At 54.1% G+C, this 15,985-nt stretch overlaps 1 protein-coding gene across 1 annotated transcript; it reads left to right on the top strand.

The window, feature by feature from the left end:
• Positions 1-1,863: 1,863 nt before the first annotated feature.
• THEMIS2 (thymocyte selection associated family member 2) lies at positions 1,864-15,452 on the top strand. Its single transcript, XM_075564852.1, has 6 exons — positions 1,864-2,143; positions 4,446-4,586; positions 6,543-6,953; positions 12,004-13,094; positions 14,934-15,075; positions 15,400-15,452. The coding sequence occupies exons 1-6, from the start codon at positions 1,864-1,866 to the stop codon at positions 15,450-15,452; spliced, it is 2,118 nt and encodes a 705-aa protein (XP_075420967.1).
• Positions 15,453-15,985: the final 533 nt, after the last annotated feature.

Consider the following 15,985-nt stretch of genomic DNA (forward strand, 5'->3'; position numbering starts at 1 on the left):
ACATTCTTTGCCCTAATCATTTTTTTTCTTATCTTTTTTTTTTTAATTTTAACAATTTATTAGGGGCTCATACAATTCTAATCACAGTTCATACATATACATACATCAATTGTATAAAGCACATCTGTACAGTCCCTGCCCTAATCATTTTTTTCTCCTCTTTTATTTTTTTACATTTTATTAGGGACCCATACAACTCTTATCACCATCCATACATATACATACATCAATTGTATAAAGCACATCCATACATTCCCTGCCCCAATCATTCTCAAAGCATTTGCTCTCCACTTAAGCCCCTTGTATCAGGTCCTTTTTTTTTTTTTCCCTCCGTCCCCTTTCCCCCCTCCCTCATGTGCCCTTGGTAATTTATACCTCGTTATTTTGTCATATCTTGCCCTATCCGGAGTCTCCCTTCCCCCCTTCTCTGCTGTCCCTCTCCCAGGGAAGAGGTCACATGTGGATCATTGTAATCAGTTCCCCCTTTCCAACCCACTCACCCTCCACTCTCCCAGCATCGCCCCTCACACCCTTGGTCCTGAAGGTATCATCCACCCTGGATTCCCTGTACCTCCAGCCCTCATATGTACCAGTGTACAGCCTCTGCCCTATCCAGTCCTGAAAGGTAGAATTCGGATCATGGTAGTTGGGGGGAGGAAGCATCCAGGATCTGGGGGAAAGCTGTGTTCTTCATCGGTACTACCTCGCACCCTAATTAACCCATCTCCTCTCCTAAACCCCTTTATGAGGGAATCTCCATTGGCCGACACTTGGGCCTTGGGTCTCCACTCTGCACTTCCCCCTTCATTTAGTATGGTATATATATACATATACATATACACATATATACACACACTTATATCGTTGTTTTTTTTGCATGATGCCTTATACCTGGTCCCTTGGCACCTCGTGATCGCACTGGCCGGTGTTTTGCACAACACTTCTATCAGCTCATTTGATCCTCCAAACTAATGTAATATTCTCTGTCTCCTCCCACCCTTTTTTATAGATGAGAAAACAAGTTTAGAAAATCCAATTGACTTGCCAAAAAACATGGAACAAACAAGAGGAGTAGCTGGGATTTGAACTTACATTATCCTGGTCTAGGAAGCAGGGTGGGACTAGGGAATTAGGAAAGTTTATCCCAACCCTTTGTGGTCATCTGTCTTTTTCCTAAGCAGATGTCTGTTTAGCTCAAAGGAGAATTCTTAGCTACATTGGGCCCAAGACAGCATGGGCTTCCTTCCTTTCATCAGTGGAGGTGTCCACGAGGAAGATCAGAGGCATCTTGTTGGGCGATTTGGGAGATATGACATAACAGTTCCCTTCTCAGACCAGAAGGGCGGAGCGGGCAGTGTCTCAGGGTCACTCTGGGGACTCCTGGACGCTGGGCTCATTCTCATTGGATTCGGAGATCAGGAAGAGTCCAGGCCGAGGTGCCGGCCTCGGGCTGGCTGGGAGCAGGGAGGTGAGGTGGGGGCAGTAGCTCAGCAGCTCCCCTTTTATTTGCACCACGCCGCTCCCCCGTGCAGGTGGGGGCCGTGGTGATTCAGGATTGATTTCTGACTTTCCAGGTTGGAGAGCAGGGTCTGATTCCTGCTAATGCACCTCTTAAAGAAGCTTCCAGACGAACACAGACTGTGAAGAAAGCCTGATGATCGACTTCTGAAACCCAGCCAAAGTCACCCCTATAGACGAGGACCGAGAGCCAATGCATCCGTGCCTGCGGTCTCCAAGTGTCCCGCAGACTCCACGAGTTAACAGTAGCAAGTGGAGAGGCGGGGGCCGGCTTTCATTGACTGACCTGTGGTTCTCGACCCTGTGACTCATGTGAGAGGCAGGCATTTGCACCCCATTTTCGAGATGAGGAAACTGAGGCTGGGAACAGGAAGCGACTTGCCCAAGAACAACGTTGGCTGGGCCCTCCCATCCCACCCCGCCTGGGCGGGGCTGCGGCGAGGCTGGGCCCGGGCCAGGGAGGCGGCCTCAGTGTTGGCCCGCTACCCGCGCGACATGGACCCTGCACGCCACAGGGCGCCCCCGGGCGACGCGGAGCCGGTGCCGCTGGAAGAGTTCGTGCGCGCTCTGGATCCCGCCTCCCTCCCGCGCGTGCTGCGCGTCTGCTCCGGGGTCTACTTCCAGGGTGAGTGAGCCCGGCGCCCACCCCCGACTCGCCCCGCGCCCACTGCAGCCCGGCCAGACCGGCGGGTGCGCGGGGCGCGGGCGTCTGAACCCGGGACACTGCGCCCCTGCTTCGAATTCCCAGCCTTGCCCGAGCCGGGGGACCCGGGCCCCCACGCAGCCCCTCCGGTGTGAAGTTCATTCCGATGACCGGGGACGCTAGCGGCCAGCTGGGCGGTGAGCGCGCGCCGCGCTCGGACCCCGAGGACGGCTGGAACCGAGTGCAGCCTGACTGGAACCGCTGCGCGCGGAGAGGGCGCTCAGACCGGGAGCGCCGGGGCGAGCTGCTGGGTGCGCCCGCAGCTCTCCGACCCTGGCGCCCTGCCTTCCCGCCGCCCCACCTTCGACCCTTTGGCCGCAGATCGGCCCCGGGCCGCTCTTCCAGATCCTCGCGGAAATGGTCCTCCACCAGCCTTCCCTGCCCCTGCCCTTTTGGGGACCCCGCACCTCTGTCCCGGCCCACGGCTCTCAGACCCCAGCTCTCGCTCAAAAATGCCAGAGGGAGGGATTGACACGGGTGGAAGGAAAAGGACTGCTGCCCCACCTGCCCTTCTCTTAGGAGGTGAAGGGGGGAAGCCTGCAGTGGGGGGTGGAGGGGCGAGTGGGGACGTGGGAGGAGAGAGAACCGACGCGCGCTTGCTGAGATCCGAGGTCCTTTCTTAGGGTGCAAACCAGTGCACGGGTCCCTGGCCCGCCCTGCCCCAGAAGGAAGTCACGCGTAACCATAGAACCTAAAGACCTGCTAGGCGGCGCCAGGTCCGCTTAGAACTCTGGCGGAGGTGGGTTCAAATCCTGGCTGTAAGGCTGGAGGCTTGAACGCGCAGGCACCGCGGCCGGTTCCTTCTTCCCCGGTGCAAGGATGTAGTTCCCCATGCACTGTCACAACATCGGAGTTTCCCCATCCTGCGCGACCTGGGTTCACCAGGGCCCGGCGCCGTTGGAAATGGAAGAAGGTAGGAGAGGAGACCAGGACCCGGAGCAGCGGCAGGGGAGACTGTCAGAGGGCAGATGGCCCATGGCGGCGGGCTGGGTGCGGCTGCATGGGTAACACTGACTTCGGAACCGAACCAACCAGGTTGCGGCCCAGTTCTGCCTCTAATGAGTGGACCATGCTGGGCCTCTCACTGTGCGCCTCTGAAGCGGTTTGTTTAGGAAATTGAAAGTGCTCGCTGAAGAGCCTTGGCGGGGCTTTGTGGGAGGCTGCGTTTTCTAGAGAAAGACAGACAGTGGCACTGTCTGTACTGTAAGAAAAGGGGCATCGTATCAAGAACGCATTTTATACCCACCCGCAGCCTAACCTAACTCAGTCCAACTCAAGTCCACAGTCAGGTGCTAGCTGGAGGCCTCTTCAGACAGACTCCGGTGCTGATGGACAAGCCAAGCGGGAAGCCTAGGGAGCCAGGCTGGGGTGGGGACCTCAGGAGCGCTGCAGGGTTGGCGGCTCAACCCAGGCAAGCAGGAAGTGAAGAGCCCCACAAGAGGAAGAAGGTCCCAGGGTTCCTCATAAAAGGCTGCATCCCCAAGGAGGCCTCAATTAGGCTGTGTCCCGAAGGAGGGCGTGGGCCCCACCGCTATGCCGCACGGGAACCATCCAGGTGACACATGCCATCTAAACCTTCAAGGCCTGGAGCATCTGCAGCATTCGCCCACATGCCGGATCTCAGCACCCAGCTGCTGTTCTCCCGCCCACGGAGCCAGCCGCGCACACTGTTGTATGAGCCCCGTGTGTGTTTTCTTGCACCCATGGGAAGGCTTTTCATCAGTTCCTCAGGGCCCTGCTGGAGCGTCTCAGGAAGTGAGGAAATGGCCAGGTGGTCTCCAAGACCCTGCTGTATGCAGTTTCCCACCCCCATCCCATGAGCAGGATAGAAAGCATTGTACCGCTCCTGGCGCTGTGTGACCCTGGGAATGGTTGGTCTTCTCTGAGCCTGATTTCATAGCTGTGCTCCCAGCGACTTGCAGCTCAGTGGGGGGCCAGGCTGGCTGTAGTGTTGCTGAGAAGCTCCGGCCTGGCCAGGGCTTAGGGGGACCTCACCCCAGACTAAACCCACTGCCTTGGAATCTATTCCCCCAGAGTAGTTCTCTGCCAAGGCCCAGTGGACCAGTGAGCTTCAGGCAGGACAGGGCTGGGTGTTCTAGGGAGAGGAGCGATGTCTAAAAGGTATGGCTGAGCAGAGCTCTGGGAAGGTCAGGTGTCAGGCTGCAGGCCAACCGGGCTTTCCACTCTGCCGAACAGAGTCCAAACTGAGCCCCTATCTCTGCAGGCTCCATCTACGAGATCTCTGGGAATGAGTGCTGCCTCTCCACAGGGGATCTGATCAAGGTCACCCAGGTGCGCCTCCAGAAGGTGGTCTGCGAGGGCCTGAAGATGGGTCAGACCATGGAGCTGGCCCCCAACTTCCAGGGTAAGTGCCCTGCACCCTAGTGTAGGCAAGCCTGCGGAAAGCCCCTCTTCACGGTTGAGATGGGGTGGGCAGTGCCAAGCTGGGTGTGGCTGCTCTGCCACCTGTGGGCCTCTGACCACATCTGCCTCTCCCCTGTGAGCTTCCTTTGTCTGCTTTGTCCAGAAGTCTGTCTCTGCATTCACTCACCAAACTTCCCTGACACCCTTGGCATGCCAGGCCCTGGGTGGAGCCACAGTCTCTCTGGCAGGGGCTTCAAAGGGGGCAGGTGGGGACGCTGGCACAATCAATGAGAGGAGGACCCAGGCGGCGTCAGAGCCTGTGTAGGAGTCACTTTGTCTCAGGGGCCTGGGTAGGCTTCCTGGAGGAGTGACCAAATGAACTGGGTTTGAAGCGCTGGGGGACGGACATCCTGAGCAGCTCAGTGAAGGCAGGAGGTAACTGTGGGCCCAGCCCCAGAAGCCAGCTGCCTGCTAGGAGTCCCACCTCTGCCACGTTCACATGACCTCTGCGTGCCTCAGCGTCCTGTCTGTGAGATGGGGATAATCAGGCTGTCGGAAGGATTTACAAAGTGCTTAGAACAGGGCCTGGCACCCAGCGGGCTCACTCTAGGGGCTGGTTCTCATCACACTGACGATGATGCCTGGGACGGCGTGTGTGAGGGGCATCGGGGAAGGGGGAAGCAGGATCCAGATCACCAGGGGCTCACTCAATGCAATCATACTTTTTGGGTTATATTTATTTATTTATTTTAATGTATACTTTCAAATAATTTCAGATTTACAGAAGACTTGCTAGGACTTCTGTAATCCCTTCATCCAGATTCACCAGTTGTGAAACAGTATGCTACATTTGCTTTCTCTCTCTCTCTCCACACACAAACACACACACACACACCGATTACTATCTGCCTATATGTTATTATTTTTCTTGAACATTTAAGAATACATTGCATACGTGAGGAGGCCCCTTGTCCCTGAATCCTAATAGCATGTAGCTCCTAAGAGCGAGGACACACCTTGGTCATTGACAGTGCAGTGATCTGATTCGGGACATTTAAAGTCGAAACCATATTGTTGTCGAATCTGCATTTAGTCGCCACCACTCTTCTAACAATTCCCTGACAGCAGGCTCCCCACCGTCAACGCACACATCCACGCATCGCACACATCCACGCATCGCACACATCCACGCATCGCATGCACTGGTGCTGGGCCTCGCTTGCCTCGTGCAGCCTGGAGCAGCTCTCAGCCTTTCTTGGGCTGGGCATGGACGGGTTTGGAGGGTCCAGACCAGCATGCCTGCAGGGCGTTCCTCAGTCTGGGTTAGCCTATTTGTCCCCTTGACCAAGCTCAGGTGGTAGACTCAGGGCAGGAAAAGCCCGGACAAGGTGTTATGTACAGAAGCAAGGTGGTTTAGGCCAGTCCGGTGGCAAGGGGAGAATGGCTGGGATGGGGAAGATCCGGGAGGGGAGTAGAGTCAGCCAGCCTGAGGTGAGGCAGAACCTGGGGGAAGGTCAGAGGTCACCGTAACCTATAGCCTCTGGGTTTCCGGTTTGGAGGGATGGACAGTGGTATTGCCCCAGGATGGAAATGACTGCGGGTAGGGGGATCGTTGGGGGTGGAGCGGTGGTGAGGCATTTGGGGAAAATTAGAGGCTCAGGAGAAGGGACTTGTGGAGCTAATGGTCTGTCTGCTGGGAGGGATGTGTCCCTGCTCGGTGCTTGGTGTTTCTGGAGGGGCTCCGTGTCCAAGCTTGCCTGTCTTCGGAAGAGCTAGTCCATCCCTGCCCCGCCCCGCCCATTCCCACCTGGTCCCTCAGCTCTAGCAGCTATCTGTGAGGGCGTCTGACTGGATCATCACAGGGCCTCACCTGTGCCTGGTCTATGGGGCACTGGGCCCAGCAAAGGGCTTCCCACTGCCAACCAGTGACTCTCCTGCCCTCTGTTGTGCCCCACAGGCCACTTCAGCCCCCTCACTGGCCGCCAGAGCTACAAAACCCTGGAGGAGCTGGTCAATGCTGCAAACCAGAGCTGCAAGCCGCTGCCCCTTTACTTCATGTCGACTTGCAGCATCACAGTGAAAGGCACGGTGGTGCCCAAGAACCAGCCCCTCATCTTGGAGGCGGTGGAAATGCACCTTGGAACCTGCTGCGCCCGCTGTATCCTGAGCACAGGCAGCCAGCAGGCTGTTGTGCACCTGCCCCTGTCTCAGAAAGGGCTCTTCTGGCAATGCGAAAGTGGTGCCCCCAGGAGCTTGCTCCAGGCCCTGCAGGACCCTGCGCTAAGGAACCTCCCCGTCTCCTGCCCCATGCTACCTTTGAGCACACTCATCCTGAGGCCCCAGTATGAAGTCCACGCCATCATGCACAGTGAGTTGCTGGTGGGTGGGTGCTTGGGGGAAGAGGGGAGCTCTAGGGCTCTAGGGAACTGCTTTGAGGGAAGATTCTACTAACCCCCCAATCCCCAGGGATAGTCTAGGAATTTCAGGTGGCATACCCAGCATATACAATATTCTAGAATAAAGGTTCCCAAATAAGTGGGAAATTAGATGTAAAATAAGATAAAGATGAGGTCCCACGTACTTTATAAAACCGGGGGGTGAGTGGGTTTTGAGCTTGCTGGCAGGTGGCCCAAAGATACAGTGTCACAATGTTGCCCTGGAGAACAGGATCCTTCTTGAAGGCCCTTGAAGATAGGACATGTGTCCCAGTGAATTCCCCTGCTGGCTCCATGAATTACTTCCCAGGCAGGGGGTGAGGCAGAGGCAGAGGCAGAACTGTCAAGTGCTGGCCAGTCCGAGGTGACAGGTGACACCTGCATGGGGTCCCTGAGGCTGCCTCCCAAGAGGAAAGAGTTGGAGATTTCACCCCCTGGAAGTCACCCAGAGGAGTCAGCTTTGTTGGCCAACTACAGAGCCAAGAGGGGATTTTTTTGCCTTATTAAAACTCTGTTTTAAAGGAGGAGGGGAATAGTACGTTGTACCCCCCTGCCCCCCCGCACCATGGCACCATCATTCAACATCCCCATGACCAACTCCTGGCCTGTCTGGTTGCATTTCTGCCCCTCCCCACGTTGATGATTTCAAACGAATCCAGACATCATATTATTTCTTCTTTCTTAAAATGTTTTTCTTCATCCTATTATTTCTTTGATAAATATGCCAATGTCTCTTTCAGAAATGTTTTTTTTAAAAACAGACCCACAATACCATTATCACACCAAAAAATTAATAATAGGTTCCTGAATGCCAACAAATATCCATTGGATGCTTGAATTTCCACTCTGGACTTGTAACTTTTGTTTACTGTTCCCTCGAATCAGGATCCACGTAAGGTTCGCATGTTGTCATTAGCTGTCGTGTCCTTTTAGTCTCTGGGCTCCTCTTCCGTCTCTATTTTTGGGTAATTATTGTTGAGGAAATGCGTCCATCTGTTCTGGAGTGCTTCTTACGTTTTGGATTGTGCCGACTACATCAGTGACCTGATCACTGTGCAGCAGAATGAGACCAGCCTGCCTGTCCCATTCTCGCCGCCCCTCTTTCTTCTCTTGGAGCCCAGTGGTGCAGCCGCTGGGCCGATCCAGCTTGTGGAGGGAGCGGCTTCTTCTTTTTCGCTGCCCCTTCACGTTATCAAGCAGGGTGTCCTCCGGGGCCTGCTCTCTCCTGACAACACGTCCAGTGTGGGAGACGAAGTCCCCATTCTTGCTTCTTAGGAGGAGTCTAGCTGGACTTCTCCAAGACAGATTTGCTGGTTCTTTTGGAAGTCCGTGGTACTTTCAATATTTACCACCACAATTCAAACCCAATAAGTCCTCTTCGGTCTTCTTTATCCAGTGTCTCATTTTCACATGCATACGAGGCACACGAAAATACCATGATGCGTGGGTCAAGTGCATGTTAGTCCTCAAAGTAATATCCTTGCTTTTTAATACTCGAGTCTTGTGCAGCAGATGTACTCAATGCAGCTCGTCTTTTGATCTCTTGACGGCTGCTTCCATGAGCATTGGTTGTGGATCCAAGCAAGATGCAACCCTTGACCACTTCGATCTTTTCTCCATTGATCATGATGTTCCCTACTGGTCCGCTTAGGAGGGTTTTTCTTTACGTTGAGTCGTAATCCATCCTGAAGGTTGCCATCCTTGATCTTCATCAGCAAGGGCTTCAGGTCCTCACTTTCAGCAAGCACGGCTGTATCGTCTGCATATCGCTGATAGAAGCCTTCCTCCAATCCTGATGCTGCATTCTTCTGCATATGAGTGTTTCTCTAATTATGTTCTCAGCATACAGATTGATTTAGTATGGTGAGAGGATACAACATCCATGCCCACCTTTCCTGATTTTAAGTCATGCAGTTCTGTCTGCACAATCACCACTTGATTCATGTACAGTTTCCTCATGAGCACAGTGAAGTGTGCTGGAATTTTCACTTTTCTCAAGACTCTGCATAGTTTATGAGCCACACCGTCACATGCTTTTGCGTGGTCAGTGAAACACAAGTAAACTCCTTTCTGGTGTCTCTGCTTCCAGCAAGATCCATCTGACATCAGCGGTGTTATCCCTCGTTCCACATCCTCTTCTGAATCTGGCCTGGGCCTTTAGCAACTCCCTGTCAATGTTAGATGATCTTCAGCAAAATTTTACTTGCACGTGACATTAATGATAGTGTTCTGTAATTTGAGCATTCTCTTGTATCACCATTCTTCGGAAGGGGTACAAGCATGTATCTCTTCCTGTCGCTTGGCCATGTGGCTTCCTTCCAAATTTCCTGGCCTCGGTGAGAGCTGCCGGTGCTTCAGCAGCTCCTTGAAACATTTCATTTGGTGTTACGTCGGTTCCCGGAGCCTTGCTTTTACGTTCGGTGCCGCTTGGACTTCTTCCTTCAGCGCCGTTGTTCTTGCTCATATGCTGCCTCCTGACACCGTGGACCGTGGACGAGTGCTTTGTGGTACCGTGACTCTGTACTCTGCATGCTTCCTGCATCATTCATAGTTTGCCCATTGAAACTTTCAATATTACAACCGGAGGCTTGAAGTTTTTCTTAAGTTCTTCCTCTTTGGTTTTCTAACTCTAGGTCTTTGCACATTTCGTTATCCTACGTTACTTTGTCGTCTGGAGCTGCTCTTTGAAATGGTCTGTGTAGCTCTTTCACTTCATCATTTCTTCCATTTGGCGTATTACTCTATAATTAAGAGCAAGTTTCAGTTTCTCCCGACATCTACTTTGATGTTTTCTTTCTTTCCTCTCTTTTTAATGACCTTTTGCTTTCTTTGTGTATGATTTTAAAAAATACTTTTATTGGGGGCTCTTACAACTCTTATAACATTCCATACGTCAGTTGTATCTAGCTTATTTGTACATTGTATATGTACGTTGTACATAGTTGTACAACGATGTTGCCATCGTCATTTACAAAACATTTTCTACTCCAGTCCTTAGTATCAGCTCTCCTCCCCCACCCCTCTGTATGGTGTTCCTGATGTCATCCACAGCTTAGTAGGTTTTCTGTCCTTGGTGTTCTGTGCGTCAGATCTGTTGAGATGCTCTTGAAATCCCGCTGGGATGGGCTCAAGGCCGTATTTGGGCGTAGGTGGCTTTGTCTGCTTGTCTTCGGCTTTAACCGGCACTGATGTGTAAGCAGCGGTTGGTCAGCCCCGCCTCCTTCAGCTGCTGACATTGAGCTTCTTCATTTCTCGACCCACAGACGTAGTCAGTTTGGTTTTGGGGTGTTCCATCTGGAGAAGTCCACGTGGATTGTTGGCTCTTGTGTTGCTGAAAACGGCATTTGCAATGGGCTCTTGCTCTTGCAGAATTCCAACTTGGGATCTCCAGGTTGGCCCCTCTCCTCGCGGCCCCGTCATCAATTGCTGCTCCTCTGTTTCCAACCACCAATGATTGGCCTTTGATCATTTCAGACCGGAGGCACTGGCAACATTCTTCAGTTTCTTCATCATCACCCTTTATGGAGCGTGCATAGATTCCGGGAATTGTTGTATTGACTGGATTTCCTAAATACGGACAGATATTGTCCCAGCATAGACAGCATTGCACTTCAGAATGGATCTTGTTTTATTGGCATAGCATTCACATATCACACGAGTCACTAGTTCAATCACAATAGACCTTGAAATGTCCCTTTTGAGGATGAATGCTGTGCCGTTCCTCTTGAATCATTCATTCCCAGCGCAGTAAATCATATGACTGCTGATACACAGTGGCCAGTACCAGTCCACGTCAGCTCACTGATGCCGGGATATTGATCTTTATGGGGTCCATCTCATTTTTCATGACTTCCAATTTTCCAAGATTCCTACTTTGTATATGCCAAGTTCCAAATTATTAATAGGACGTGCAGCTGTCTTCGCATTTTGGGTTGTGCCCTGTCAGCAAAGGACGGTCCGGAAGGCTCCCCTCCATCCATGCCATCATGGTCGATTCCACTGTGAGAGGGCAGCTCTTCCTCAGTCGTATTCTGAGAGCCTTCCCACCTGACAGACTCCTCTAGCGCTGTCTCTGACCGTGTCCCGCTGCTATTCATAAGGTTTTCAGTGGCTAATTCCGCAGGTGGTCTGTTTCCTCCCTCTTCCGAGTCTGTTTGTCGTCTGCAAGCTCTATGAGACCTGCTCACTGTGGGTGACCCTGCTGGTGTTGGAAATACCAGGGCTATAGCTTCCCGAGTCACAGCAACACACAAGCCCCACAGCACACAAAGTGACAGACGAGTGAGTGGTGGGGAAGGCCCGGCGAGGGCAGTGGATTGCTGTGGGCTGGGGAGGAACAGCTCCCACAGGGCTGAGAATGGTGTGCAACTTCAGGAAGGTCAGCAGGGTCACTGACTGGCACAGGTCGAATCTGGTGAATTGGTGGACGTGTGTGTTTTGCTGCCTTGAAATCTCAAAAAAAATAAATGAAATGATGTCCCGTAGATTAAGAAAACAGCAAGTCTAGGGAAGCCTATTGTGGTGCTGACACATCGAGTCACTGTGAGTTAGAATTGAGCCAATGACATACAACAGAATTTATATTCAAAATTAAATTGAAAACCTAGAGGTGGATGAACTGATTGGATATTGGATATGAAGGAATTATTAAATTGTTCTTTAGATGTGGTAATGGCATTGTGGTTTTCCTGTGTTTGTTTTTTAATCATCTCTTTGTTTGAGAGGTATGCATGACACCGTCACGCGTGACCCAGTGAGTTGTGGATGGGTCATGAGTTGTTGCAGCGGGGTGATGAGGATGTGGGGGTGCTTTATACTGTTTGTTTTTATAAATGTCCAGATGTCAGGTTGAATGAAGAGTGGGGGAGGAAGCTGGTCTAGTAGGAAAATGGTCCCCGAGACCAGACCAGTATCCTTTGCCATAGTGAGGCAAAGGGCAGTGAGCAGTGGCCCCTGAACTGACCCCCGTACCCCCCCTCCCAGTGCGCAGGACCCTGGTCAAGATCCCGTCCACGCTGGAGGTTGACGTGGAGGACGTCACCGCCTCCTGCCAGCACATCCACTTCATCAAGCCGCTGCTGCTGAGCGAGGTCGTGGCCCGGGGCGGCCCCTTCCCGCTGGCCGTGGAGGTCCTGGAGGTCCCTGAGGGGCCCCCCATCTTCCTCAGCCCATGGGTGGGCTCCCTGCGGCGCGGCCAGAGACTCTGCCTCTATGGCCTGGCCTCGCCCTCCTGGCGGGTGCTGGCCACCAGCAAGGGCCGCAAGATGCCCAGGCACTTCATGGTCTCGGGGGGCTATCAGGGCAGGCTGCGACGGAGGCCCCGGGAGTTCCCCACGGCCTACGACCTCCTGAGCGCCCTCCAGCCAGGCCAGCCTCTCCGGGTGGTGACCACGAGGGACTGCGAGGGCGAGGACAACCCCGAGTTCGCCTCCCTGACCGTGGGCGACAGGCTGGAGGTGTTGGGGTCCGGTCAGGCCTTTGGGGCCTATGGCAGGGACATCGATGTCCTGGTGTGTCAGCGGCTGAGCGACCCACCCGGGGAGGACGACGAGGAAGAGGAGCAGGAAGCAGGGCAGGAGGCCGAGGACCAGGAGAGGGTCCTGCTGCCCCTGTACGTGTCTGGCAGCTTCGTGGAGGAGATGAGCGACGGACGGCGCTACAGCCTGGCGGATCTGACTGCTCAGTGGTCGCTGCCCTGTGAGGTCAAGGTGGTGGCCAAAGACCCCAACCAGCCCACCGACCCCCTGACTTCCTTCCCGGGCCTGCGGCTGGAGGAAAAGCTCCTGGAGCCCTTCTTGGTGGTGGGCCTGGACGATGAGACCAACCTGCGCTTTGAGGTCCCGCCCCGATGGCTGGATCTGACAGTGGTGGAGGCGGAGGGGCAGCCGGGTCGGCCAGCTGGGCCTCTCCCCGTGGCCACGGTCGAGGAGCTGACCGAAGCCTTCTACTATCGCCTGCGGAAGTTACCGGCCTGTCAGAGCCAACTGCCGCCGCCCCGGCCCCCCAAGAAGCCGGAGCTCGGTGGGCAGAAGAGAGCGAGCATCAGGGAGGGAAGCAGCCAGGTACAGGAAGGAGTGAGGTGGGCAGGGAGGGGGGCCCTGGCACGCCGGCTCTCAGTGGCATCGCGGTGTCTAAAGCAGGTGTCTTTACCTGTTTGCCCCGAGGCTCCCGGGATGGCCCTTCTTTTCACAAGGTCCCACAGCTACTGTGTGGCAGTCTGAGCTTGAGCAGCAGCAGCACGCCACATTCAAGGTCTCCGTGCTTGCCCTCTTTGCTCCCCTTGCCGGGACTCCCCGCCCTCAAGCCTCCTCACCTCTCACAGCACCCATCTCTCCCCACTGCCGCCAGCATGGCCTTCCCAGGGCCCAGGTGCAAGCCTCTTCACACGGCAGTCAGGGTCCTTCAAGTTTGAGTGCATTTTTGCCTCCCCCCCCCCACAGTATGCCAGGACCCCTGCCCTCAGCACCCTGCACACCCCAGGCCTTTGGCCTAGAACGTGCTTCTGAATTTAAGGCCCAGCTCGGATTTTCCCCTAGGAAATCACTTCGCTTGTGTGTTCACAGTGCATGTTACACATTTTTAGCTAGTGAATGACAGGTTGACGGATGGGTGAAAGTCAGCCAGACAAAAATCGTGTCCCAGTTGACTCACGTGGCAGCATGCCCAAGTCACTCCTCTCAGCATCCCTTTTGTACCACTAATCCCGAGATCACACCCCACCGATCTGCTGCTGCTATCAGGCAGTCCTGGTGCTAACCACAAGGCCTGTCGTTCGAACCTACTGGTCACTCCGTGGTAGAAAGATGAGGGTGTCTCTTTCCATAAAGTTTTAAAGTCTAGGAAACTCCACGGGCCAGTTCTACTCTGTCCTAGAGGGTCAGTATGAGTTGGAATTGACTCGATGGCAGTGAAGTATGTTTTGCTTTGCTCTATCAGGTGGGAACCCTGGTGGTGTATTGAGTTATGAGTTGGGCTGCCAACTGCAGGGCCAGCAGTTTGAAACCACCAGCTGCTCCACAAGGGAAAATCGAGGCTCTCTGCTCCTGTACTAGTTCTAGCCTGTCCTGTAGGGTCACTCTGCGTTGGAATCAGCTTGGTGGCAGTGGGTCTTTTGTTCGTTTTTTATGTACTTGGACGGCAGTGGAAGCTAAAAAGATGAATGCCCAGAGCAGTCTCAGCCTCAGATGTTGATGGCTGTCATTTTCTGACTGGACAAAGAACTTTTAAAACCTCACTTCCATCGATTCTGACTCATGGGAGTGGCTGGGTGGGTTCGAACTGCGGACTTTGTAGTTAGCAGTCCAAGGCATCACTCGGTATACCAGAGCTCTGACAAATAGACCGGGCCTTTAACGGTGCTGGAAAGAATCTGGCAGAAACAATGAAAAGCCCGAGTGCTAGCTTTGGCTGGTTGCCCTCCAAGCAGTAACCATTCCTCCCTGGGTACCGGCTGCTCGTGGTGCAGCGATTTGCTTTCTAAGGTCTCATGCAGAGAGCACGACTTCAGAGGTCCAAACCCCTGCCCCCACCGAAAATCCTGCTCTGACAATGCCACAGGTTGTCTGAGCCCTTACTTCACCTGTAAACTGGGAAGGGATTCACACAGCTACACCCAAGACCACCTAAAGGTTAACTGAGGAGCTATTTATTATTGACCTGAGGCTGGTTAGCTCAACACAAGCTCTCTGCCTGCTTAGGCCCTTTCAGCTCTCCAACCCCCACAGCCACCTTGTCTTTAGCCCCCAGGCCTGGCCTCAGTCCCCACCCTCATCCTTTTCTCCCAGCCAAAGATGTCCTAGGCTTGTAGTGAGCTCTCAGGAAGTAGGCCGGGCAGGCAGAGGAAGTTGACAACTATCTTCTGCCTTCTGCTTCACTTTGTGGGTCACTGCTGACTCCTGTGCCTTTTCTCCCAGTCTCCTCAAGCCCCTCTGCTGCCCAGACCCAAGGCGAAGACCTTGCCCGAGTTTTCCAAGGACAAATCAAAATTGTACAGCAAGGTGTCTTCCACAAAGAACTCCAGAGCACAGCTCCCGAACCCCAACAGGCGGGACTCAGGTCAGTCTCCTCCCTCTCCCCTGCTGCCTCCAATCCTCAGGTGGTCCCAGGGTGGAGGTGGGCCGAGGCTGCAGGGCCATCGGGAGGAAGTTGTCACTGGGCTTCTTAGCTGCCAGGGCTGTGGGCAGCAGTGCTCGCAGTGGTTCTTATGCTGGGGTCTGGGACACTTGTGCGGTTCACCAAGTCTTGGAGCTCCCTGGGCCTCGCCCTGGGCCAGCTGAATCAGTCTCTGTGCATGGGGTCGGGGCTGTCCGAGTTTCACTAGGAAGGGGGAAGAAGCTTTCCGAAGGCCAAAGGTCCTCTTTGACCTGACCTGTTTTGCAGATGATGGACACGATTATGAGGAAATCCTTGACCACTTACGGAAAACCCTGTAAGTGCTCAAGGCGCCATCCTGCCTCCGCCGCGTCTCAGCCATTCCCAGAGTCGACGATCAGGGTCAGAAGACTGAGGCCAAGGCTTCGTGGACACCAGACTGCATGCACACGGGATGGATGGCTTTGCAGGGGAGACCTGTGTGGGGACAGCTTCCATGGGGCCCTAGGCTCCTGAACACAGGGCTGGCTCATCCAGCACGGTTCCCTCAGCCTCTCGCCTGGCATCCAGAGGTGCCAGACGGGCTGGATTTCAGACCGAATCCTCTGGTCAGTGTAGAAGAATCCGAGGCAGCCAACCTTCTGACAACTGCTACTGGGCCCTGATCATACCGTGAGCCGTTTGTTGACTACCCTCCTTCCCATCAAGGCTCTAAGTCCCCAAGAGGCCGGATTCTCTCTCCACTTCCCCGCCTTCCCATCTTTCCACCAAGAGCTGTCCTCCAGAGACCCATTCCAATGCTCAAGAGGAACCTGAGGAGGGTAGTACCCTGGGGACAAGCAAGGGGCTCTTTTCCAACATGAGACAGGGACAG

This window comes from Tenrec ecaudatus, chromosome 1 (assembly GCF_050624435.1).
Source record: "Tenrec ecaudatus isolate mTenEca1 chromosome 1, mTenEca1.hap1, whole genome shotgun sequence".
Lineage (NCBI taxonomy): Eukaryota > Metazoa > Chordata > Mammalia > Afrosoricida > Tenrecidae > Tenrec > Tenrec ecaudatus.